This window comes from Sesamum indicum, linkage group LG3, assembly GCF_000512975.1.
Source record: "Sesamum indicum cultivar Zhongzhi No. 13 linkage group LG3, S_indicum_v1.0, whole genome shotgun sequence".
In the NCBI taxonomy this organism is placed as follows: domain Eukaryota; kingdom Viridiplantae; phylum Streptophyta; class Magnoliopsida; order Lamiales; family Pedaliaceae; genus Sesamum; species Sesamum indicum.
Window position 1 is genome coordinate 2,210,125 of NC_026147.1, and position 10,857 is coordinate 2,220,981.

The window sequence follows — 10,857 nt, forward strand, 5'->3', positions numbered from 1 at the left end:
AGTCGTGCTTCTTATTTATTTCATTTTGTTTAAACATTTATTTTGCCTCAAATTCATTTCCCCTTTTCCAGATTTAATGGGCGAAATTATATTTTTAGACTAACAGATTATGTGTTCAATATTTTTAATTTAATTTTACGAAATCTTTAAAATATTCACATAATCGAAAATATTTAACACGTTTAATTATACGCTCTAGAAAATTTTTAAAATTAAAAAAAATTAACACGTTCAGGGGGTGAATGGTATATATGCGGGAATTGAGTGGGAATGTAATTGAACTAACACTTAGGGTTCACATAAAACTCTTTTCAATCGAATAGAAATAAGAGAGGAGAAGGGAAGATATTGTCTTTCTTAGCCACAATGAAAAATTGACCACTTGATATATAGTGGCACTGGTTGAGAGCGAAAGGAGGAAGGAGGCAATGGTGAAAGTCCAAAAGGCCATGGGATAAAGCAGTAGTGAGAACGGGGGAGATGAACCAGAGAGGGACGCTGAAGTGGGCCGGGGGGGGTGGCATGGGCTTGAACCATCCAGGTGAGAGTGGACTTGTGCCTGGGCCTACTTATTGGTCATGATAAATCCAACACACATTTTTAGAAATAATCTATTATCCTTTCAGAAATAACATAAAACTAGGGTACTTAATAAAAATAATACATTTAGAAGAAAAATTAAAGATTTTATCATGTATTTGCACTTAATTATTGATCCAACCGGTTCAATCAAATACCCAGTCACACAGTTCACCTATTGAACCATTGGGTCAAACGGTTTTCATTAAAAAAAAAAAAAAAAGTGGTTTTTTTAACTCCTCCAATTTTCTGATTTCAACCAGCCCATTTTGTGGGCCTGGTGACGATTCGGACGGTCCGACTGTTTGAGCCAAGTTGGGATTTAAAACATTGATTATCATATCTACTTCAAACATTTCTTCTTATTTTAGCTTGCTTAGTTGCATCTTCTTATAACTATTTATTGACTTGAGCATTGAAATGTTAACGTTTTTTTTTCAAATTTCCTTTCCCAAACATGCTGTCGACATGACCCAAAGTTCTCATATGCGGAATCATATATTTAAATACTAAGTTTGAGTTACTTGAATTTGTAATGCATTAATCTAAGTAGCATCTATATGACAAGTTAGATTTGAGAAGGTTGTCAAATATTAAATTTTTGGGTAAATTATAACTATCTCCCGTAAGGTTTGGCATATTTATGGATACTCCCTAACTGTTTGAAAAGTTATAAATACCTTTCTCAAATTGAAAATAATTATGTAGTCCCTAAATGATGAAGTGAATATTACTATTTTACCCTTGATGAATTTTTTTTAGAAAAAAGAATATTTGAAAAAATACAAAAAAAAATAGGGTGTGTAAAATAAATAATCTACAGAGAATATTAGTTCATAAAAATATTTCAAAAAATTATAAAAATATATATAAAATAATAATTTATAATTTAAAAAGGCATTTTGATCAATCACCACAAAAATTGGATGGAAATTCGATGGAATGAGCTTGTTGTTAGACGAATGCTAAAACTAGGAGGTATTTATAATTTTTTAAAAAATAAAGAATTATTTGTAATTATACCAAATTTCAGAAGAAATGGTTGTAATTTATCCTAAATTTTTAATAATTATTACTTCTTTATACTGTCATATTTTAATAGTTATAAGTGAGTAAACCAATTTTCGTTTAATATGTTTATAGTTATCAATAAAACACACTTTTTTCATTTCTTTTTTTTTTTTTTGGATAAAATAACACACTTTTTAAAAATTGAATTTCGGTACTTAAAAAATATGAATGTTTTTCGGTAAAGGTAAATTTCATTAAGTAAAAGAAGTATAATAGTACAATACATCTTACTTAATCAAGCTGTTTTCTCGACAGACCAAGGAATCCCTCATAAGCGATAAAATGCACAAGTGCTAATAGCAGTAGGTAATTCTACACTAAGAATCATCTGCTACACATCTCGAACCATCAGCGTACCCACAGTGCGTGTATCTCTATGTACTCCATTAAATCGCCTAATGTTACGCTCACACCAGATATGGTACAACACGAGGCTAAAAGAGCGCGGTAGGCCGTAGAAATATAGTGTTTGCCTCTCCATCTGCGAGCAGCCCATAAGATATCAGTAACCCAAGCTCGGTTGGGCCAATCAAATTGAAGTGTGAGTCGAATCACAATCAAGCAGCCACGCGAATAAGTGTAGCAAAAAAAAAAAAAAGATGATCATGGGTCTCATCAGCACCATCAGAACAAAGTACGTTGGAACTATTAATATGAGCCAACCAAAGTTTATCCATAGTGGAGAGTTTACCAAGGATTGTCAGCCATAATACAAAAGTATGTCTAGGGGTTTTGAAGCAGCCCATCAATAGTGAAGACCAGCCTACCTTGGCCCTTCACCTCGTAGTGAACGAATCATCATAGCAACTGTTAGTTGTGTATCTCTTGACCGCCAAAGGATATGATCAACCCCTCCATGGATGGGTGGAAGAGACTACAAGAGCTGTAAGGAGTGAGTGTCGTGATAGAGGGCCAACACCATTATCCATCCACAAGGAAAACCGCAACTTTGTCCGTCTCCATAGTATTTGTAAGTTGAGGGCCCTGTGGAAACTGCTGGATGAGTGGACCAAGATCATGCCAAGGATCGTGCCATAGCAAAAAAATAGTTCCATCCCCTATGAAATAATGAATTAAAGGCCGGAGAAGTGGCCGTAAGCGTAAGAGTTTCCTCCAACCCCAAGAACCCCCTCGCTCAGAGACCATCCAGATATTAACCTTTATCAGGCGTGTATGATATCTAATCAACCTATCGTATGTCGTCCTATTGATGAAGGTGGTCAAGGGATTCAAGATATTACTACTCTTAACCGCGCACTTATGGGACTCAAATTTTGGTAGATTATCCGCGGCAGCCACCGCCAAAGGATATGATCAACCCCTCCATGGATGGGTGGAAGAGACTGCAAGAGCTGTAAGGAGTGAGTGTCGTGATAGAGGGCCAACACCATTATCCATCCAAAAGGAAAACCGCAACCTTGTCCGTCTCCATAGTATTTGTAAGTTGAGGGCCCTGTGGAAACTGCTGGACCAAGATCATGCCAAGGATCGTGCCATAGCAAAAAAGTAGTTCCATCCCCTATGAAATAATGAATAAAAGGCCGGAGAAGTGGCCGTAAGCGTAAGAGTTTCCTCCAACCCCAAGAACCCCCTCGCTCAGAGACCATCCAGATATTAACCTTTATCAGGCGTGTATGATATATCCAATCAACCCAAATAGAAGCTCGGCTGCCGCGGATAATCTGCCAAAATTTGAGTCCCATAAGTGCGCGGTTAAGAGTAGTAATATCTTGAATCCCTTGACCACCTTCATCAATAGGACGACATACGCAATCCCATGCCACCTTTGCATACCTTCGAGCAGATGATCCCTTCCATAAGAAAGTCCTCAATCGTTTTTCTATCTCTCGAATGATGCCTTTGGGTAGAATAAAAGCGGACGCCAAATAGATACTAAGGGCACTAAGAACAGATTTAATAATTTGTACTCGTCCTGCATAAGATAAAGATGTACCCTCCCATCCTTTAATGCGCTGATCCAGTTTTAACAGAAAGGGTCGGCAATTCAAAATAGTGAGCCGTGATGAGATAAGAGAAAGTCCCAAATACTTCATTGGCAGAAGTCTCTCTTGGAAGTAGAGTTGGTCAATAAGCAAATCTCGAATCCCCATAGCTGACTGTGAGATAATAAAGTTACTCTTTTGGGCGCTGGCTCGAAGACCGAACAAATCCCCAAATAAGTCAAGTCCCTGCTTGAATATGAATGTTTATGATGATATTTAATTTATAAAAAGTGTTAATTACAAATTGCCATTTAAACTATTACTGTTTTTATATTTTGGCATTTAAATTTTTTTTTGCATCAACTTACCATCTCATTTTTACAAAATTTTACACTTTATCATTTATAACTATTTTTTAATTATTTTTTTTATCAAAAAAATATTACATGCAGTGCACATGTGATGTTTAAGGATTATGTGATGCGCTATTTTTCATATATGCATAACATGCGATGTTTTTCAAGCAGAAAACTCGATAAGAAGACTATTATATATGGCTAAATGTAAAATTTGTGAAATTGAGAGGATAAATTGAGACAAAAAAAATTTAATACCGAAAAGTAAAAACGAGCGTAGTTCGTATAATAAAATGTGATTTACCCTTATAAAAATAACATGTACTTATAGTATTTATTTGCTTTCACGTGAACAGAATGTGCAGAACTGTGGTGTGCCTTATTGCTTATTAATGATTAAATTGGGGACCAAATTGCAATAACAAAAGCCGCTCGGCCCGCTCCGTTCCTTTCCCTTCCACCCAATTCTTTCTTCATTCTCTCCGATCGTCAATGGGGATGGCCCGACCCAAGGATGATCCGGTGACCCGACCCTTACCACCCTACACATCGCTCTCTTCCCACGCCCTATATTTTATCAACTCCAAGCTAAGCTCAAGAGAAGACCTCGACGGAGCCCCGAGTTTACTCTCGGAGCTCCAAGTCCAGTCCGATGCCCTTGATCGAACACTTTCCGAACTCAACGGAGAGCTCCAATCTCACTTGACCCGGCACGCGTCCCACTCGAATCGGGTCGGATCTCTCTTCTCCAGTGTCCATGATCAATTGGACGACCTCCGCCGCTCCTCCGCTCACCCTTCATCAGGTGTGTCTAAATTCGGAAATTTTTTATTTTTTTAATTTCAGTTTTGTTTGAAGGCTATTGATTTTGCGCGTCTTTGCTTGTGGGTATGTAGATGAAGGATCGAGGAGAGGGATGGGCGAGGAGTTACAGGCATTGGCCAAGGAAGTGGGCAGAGTTGAGACGGTGAGAAATTATGCAGGTGAGTTTTTTGTTTTTGTTATCTTTTTCTGTAAGTTGTTTTGTAATTATTATTATTATAATCAGTATTATTATATTTATTGCATAATTGGTTTCTGTGGAACTGGAACTTGTAAAGATGTTGGCTGAGGAATATTTATGTAGTATGAGAATTACTTTAGGGTATGTATGTGTTGAAGTTTGGCTAATTTATTTTTATCATGTTGCAATCTGTTGGAAATGCTAGTTTAACTGTTCTAGAGAATACTGAGTTGAAGATAGAATTTTAGGAAGATGAGTGCTCTATCTATTTTTCTTGGACTAGTAAGCTTAGTTTTTCAGAGATGAACAGAGAAACATAGAATTCAAGCCATTGGAGGATATTGTGATTAGTTATTCTACTTTGACACAATGAGTATTCTGTGAGTTCTTATTTGGCCTTCTCCTGGTTGCATTTCTTTGTATAAAATGAACTAAATACTTGGATTTTTTGTACGCCATTCATGTGAAATAGTTACATATATACATTTATGCATATGTGTATGTGTGTTTTTTATATTCTGTGTTAACTGACCACTAGGGAGGTTTTTTAGCAGCCGGTTTCAAAGTAGCGAAAAAAGTGAATTTGGGATGCACTTTCCAGCGGAGTTGGGCAATGTCTGTACATGCCTTATGATAATCAAACCTTTTCTAGAGATCGATCAACCATCGTCAGTTGTATGCTCGACCGTTGTCAAAGAATTTGAGAATTCTCCCTAGTGTACAGTTGTTCCAAGGCTAGTTTGACTGTCTACAAGTTTGTAAAGTTTTGGGACATAGGATGTTGTCAATACGGAGTAAATGATGTTCAAAAGCAAATTAAAAATCAGTGGCTGGTCGATTTCTGGCATTATGGTTAGAAACAATCAACATTGATTTGTTTTGCAAGGGCTTTTCCTAAAAAACATATACAAAAGAAATGCTTATTAAGATGCCTTTTCTTATCAATCCAGTTTTACTAGTGCGTAGAGAATGCAGTTTTGTTTAAAGGACCTATTTACAGGGGAATTACATAGAGAAGGAGCATCAGATGTTGAAACATCTGTTATTTGTCTCTTTTTAGAACTACTTCTGACCTTTACTTTTATAATGGTTCCTTGGGTGACATTTTAGACGGGGGAAAGACCTTCTCCGTGAAGCTGATGAATTAGTCCTAAAACTCTATTTAATGAATTGATTGGTTCTCTACATGCTTTTGCATTTTGTGCAAAATTAAAAAGTTTATCGGTAGGTGCGTGTGTATTGTTGCTGTAGTAGTAATCTCAGTCTTTGGTGGAAGTTGGAAATATATATTATGTGTTCATCCTGGTACTTGATAGCATAGAACCCCCTAGGCTCTGTCTTGTAAAGACAGCGTTAGTTGGCTGAAGTTTTCTGAAGTAGGACCATGGCAGTGTGGGTGGTCTGTTTACAGTTATTAGAGACTGCAGAAGTTGATAAATTGCTATTAATGTATGATATTTCACAAAGCAGTGTCCTGCCATGTTGAATCCAAGGACTGTGGTGCATGAATGCTGCTTCACTGCAAGTGCAATATATCTCGATGAAAAGTTTTCAGATCAAGAATTCACAATACTATACAATCAGCTTCTATGCAAGTTTTTTGATGCACACATCATATGTGCAATCCGTTTGTTTCTGCTGTTCTTTTATATCCTCATCATTCTGTCTTTATTGAGGAAAGATATTATGCTGAGACTTGCATGATAGATTTTATACCATAGTACAATTGTCATGGTTTCATACAGAGAGTGGGTTTCTCTTAACAGTTATCAATGCAATCATGCAAGGAAAAATCTACTAAAATGCTAACCTGGAAATTGATGATTTCTTTTCTTGCCTCTTGTTTTTGGTAGTAACCAAATTCTTTATTACTCTCAGAGACGGCATTGAAGCTCGACACATTGGTTGGTGACGTTGAAGACGCTGTATCTTCAACTATGAATAGAACATTGAGGAGGCATCCGTCGACAAACAATTTAGAAGTGAGTACACTCAAAGAGTGTGTTTGCTTAAGTTCCATTGAACAATTGAATTGCCAATCTGATTAAAATTTGCCTTAGATTTCAAGCCAAGTATCTTTTACCTAATTTGTTGATTGTCGTTGTATATAGAAAAAGGAAGGTTCTTTTCTAACACTCAAATCTGGAGGTTAATGCCTTGTCACCTATTGATAAAACTAAGTACCATCCCAACGTATGGAAATGAAGTTGTGCTTTACTCAAACATGATTTATAGGGAACGTGTAAGCCTTAGTTTATACTCTCTCTTGACATTTATTAAATATGTGCAAAATTATTTAGACGTTATTTGATACTCTTCTCTCTGTTTTCTTAGAATAAGTTGATCTTCATCCCGTTTGAGATGTTCTTGGTGGTAGTAGGTTGATGAGGGGTGGGCATTTGACTAGAGTTGTGGGGTGGATAGGGGGATTTTTTTGGTGAAGAAGATGAAGAGAAAAAATAGAAGATAAAAAGCACAAATATAAATTGATTTGAAAAAATTTGAAATGGCTAAGAGTATTTTAGACATTTAAAAACTAACCCTTACTAAATTTGGGCTGGGAGATGGCTTGTGCCTTACTTAAAAGCATGAAGAGATTATCTCACATTGTTTGATTCAGGCAAGTTTTTGGCTCATTTCTTGTCTTACAGGGGTATTTAACCCAAAGTTATAATGCCTAAATAAAAATGGAAAAAAATCAGAGCTTCTATGTGGGTAAAGGTCTGTACAAATTGTGGGTCTTAACAGTAGATTTATGTTTTTGGTTTCTTTCCACTTCGCAGGATATGCGTGTAGTTGCTCTAAAAGCTCTTAAATTAACAGAAGATGTGCTTTCTTCAGTTACAAAGACACATCCTCGGTGGACTCGACTTGTTTCAGCTGTTGATCATAGAATTGACAGAGCCTTGGCCATTCTAAGGCCTCAAGCTATTGCTGATCATAGGGCCCTTCTTGCTTCCCTTGGCTGGCCACCACCGCTGTCAACCATAAGCTCATCAAATCCATATACAAAAGGATCGACTGATGTGCAAAATCCTCTTTTCACAATGGAAGGAGACTTGAAACTCCAGTACTGTGAAAGTTTTCTTGCATTATGTGGACTCCAGGAATTGCAGAGAAAAAGAAAATCTCGCCAACTTGAGGGGCATTATAAGGATGTCGCTCTTCATCAACCGCTTTGGGTTATCGAAGAGCTTGTGAATCCTATATCTATTGCATCTCAGCGCCACTTCTCAAAGTGGATTGAGAAGCCGGAGTACATTTTTGCACTTGTCTATAAGATCACTCGAGACTATGTTGACTCTATGGACGATTTATTGCAACCACTTGTTGATGAAGCAATGGTATCTGGTTACAGTTGCAGAGAAGAATGGATCTCGGCAATGGTATCTTCCCTATCAACCTACCTGGCAAAAGAAATATTTCCCAGATACGTCAGTCAGCTTGAAGAAGAGAGTGATACTGGGATCCAAACACAGGCGAGGATATCCTGGCTACATCTTGTAGACTTGATGATTGCATTTGATAAGCGAGTTCAATCTCTGGCAGCACACTCAGGAGTTGTTCTTTCCGTCCAGGAAGATGGCACCATGCAGAATATGTCTTCAATGACTGTGTTTTGTGATAGACCTGACTGGCTTGATTTGTGGGCTGAAATCGAACTTAGTGATATACTCCATAAATTAAACCCTCAAATGGAAGATGAGAGAAATTGGATGAGTGAAGGCCATAGAGCTTCTCTTGTGTCTGGTCAGGAAGAGAACAAATCTCCACTGATTACAAGTGCTGTTGTTCGATGTCTTTCTTCTGTCATTGATCGTTGTCGATCACTTCCCAGCATATCATTGAGGTCAAGGTTTATGAAATTCACATGCATACCTATGATAAACAAATTTTTGGATCGTTTGCGGCAAAGGTGTCAAGAAGCTGAAGGACTGACTGCGCTGACAGATGATGATGCTCTAACTAAAGTTGCCAAGTCTGTTAATGCTGCTCACTATTTTGAATCTGTTTTAAAAGAATATGGCGAGGATGTATTCTTTCTGGAAATGGGACTGAACCAATCTAGTGAATTTGAAATAGCAGATGATCATAGTGATACAAGCAAAACTTCCATAGAAGCATCAGATAATGGTATTTTCCATGAAGAAATCAAGAAGCTGGAGGAATTCAGAACTGAATGGATTGAGAAGTTATCCACTGTTGTCTTAAGGGGGTTTGATGCACTTTGCCGGGATTATATAAAGAACAAAAAGCAATGGCAGGAAAAGAATGAAGAAGCCTTGACTTTGTCCCGATCTTTTATAGAAGCTATGGATTATTTGCAGGGAAAACTGTCAGTAATGGAAGAAGGGTTGAACAAAATGGACTTTACTCGGGTGTGGAGAAGTTTGGCTGCTGGGATAGATAAATTGATTTTCTCTAATATACTGATGAGCAACGCTAAGTTTCACGATGGGGGTGTCGAGAGGCTTCATAATGATTTGACTCTTCTGTTCGGGGCATTTGGAGCTTGGTGTTTCAGACCTGAAGGTTTCTTCCCGAAAGTCAATGAGGGTCTGAAGTTGTTGAAAACAGCAAAAAAACAGTTGAAAAATACTTTGATTGCAGATGAAAGATGGTTAAAAGAGAATGGTATTAGGCATTTAACTTCTGCTGAGGTAGAAAAGATTATGAAGAACAGATTGTTCACCAGTTGAAGGTACAGCAGATACTATGTTCTTTTACAAACTTCAAATATTCAAGGACTTCATTCAAGTTATGGTGCATCTCGGCAGCCTAGTTTGTGTTCCTTGGCCTCCTTTCGACTAACTCTTCTTGGGGATGAAGAGGCAGATACGAGCTGTGATTAGATGGACAGTTCTTTCATGAAAATCATTTTTCTGAGCAAAAATGAAAAATGACATGCTTTATTTTCAAAAGAAAAACCTACTGATGACTATTGATATCACGTGTCTTTAAGGATTTAGTGTAGGGCAAGAGAGATGGGTTTTGGACTTACTAGGATTTCGAGTCCAGATCAAGTGAAAAATGGATGAGAAATAATTTCTTTACTGAAATTTTCTGGTTTATGACGTACAAGTTTCTTAGCAATACAGTCTCTTGAAACAAGTTAGCCGTCTAAGCTTTGTTGTAATTTTCCTCGAGAATCCTTTGAACGAAACTTCATCTCTCTGATTCGTGCATAGAGTGACAATACAGGGATAATAACCTGCAGCATGCAGCCGGCTTTCTTTATCACGGGAAGAATGATCAGAATCAAATATCATATTCGCTGGGGGATGATCCGCTGCCAGAACTACTGTTACAGTACGAGGTAACTGCCCTTCAAACTGCATTTTATCGTTTTGTCAATGTTTATTCCTTTGTTTTTGAACGTCTTAACTGCACCTTCTCATTGCACATATCAGCAAAATATAGAAACCAGATTGAAAATACACGATTACAATTTATGCTGTTGTCCGTTTTGTTCGTTGCGCTCAATCTGTATCAATTGGTCAAACTCTTTATTCTTGTAAGTCGAAATTCTGCAGCCAATACAGTTCTGAAACAGAGAAATAGTCTTATCTCCATCTTGAATTTACACTCTACCATGGAATTCAGAGTTTGAACTCCTAGTTCTTGAATCAGAAAGATAGAATATAAAAAGCTTTCAATAAAAGTTATTCGGCTGAGCTGATTCAAAAACATTGTCTAAGCTCATCTTATAAAATGATTTTAGAACTTATAATATATTAGATCTTATTTAAAAAGAATAAGCTTTTAGAAGTATTTGGATAAAATAAGATCATGGAGTTTGTATGTTAGTAGTGAGTTGGAGTTTGTTAATATTTTGAAACTCCTTACTTTTTCTAAGTAAGCTTATAAGCTGCCGACATCTCATTAAAAAAGTTTACCAAACACT

The 10,857-nt window shown here is 37.0% G+C and overlaps 1 protein-coding gene across 1 annotated transcript; it reads left to right on the forward strand.

Moving 5' to 3' along the window:
- On the forward strand, positions 4,308–10,436 carry LOC105157029 (RINT1-like protein MAG2). The gene is made up of 4 exons (XM_011073324.2): positions 4,308–4,754; positions 4,846–4,932; positions 6,831–6,934; positions 7,736–10,436. The coding sequence occupies exons 1-4, from the start codon at positions 4,442–4,444 to the stop codon at positions 9,650–9,652; spliced, it is 2,421 nt and encodes an 806-aa protein (XP_011071626.1). The 5' UTR covers positions 4,308–4,441; the 3' UTR covers positions 9,653–10,436.

What these genes read in the sequence shown, in the direction of transcription:
- LOC105157029 (XM_011073324.2), top strand. Translation starts at nt 4,442, where the DNA reads ATGGGGATGGCCCGACCCAAGGATGATCCGGTGACCCGACCCTTACCA. An exon ending in CTCCGCTCACCCTTCATCAG is followed by an intron (nt 4,755 to 4,845) that starts GTGTGTCTAAAT and finishes GTGGGTATGTAG; the next exon opens with ATGAAGGATCGAGGAGAGGG. An exon ending in GACGGTGAGAAATTATGCAG is followed by an intron (nt 4,933 to 6,830) that starts GTGAGTTTTTTG and finishes TATTACTCTCAG; the next exon opens with AGACGGCATTGAAGCTCGAC.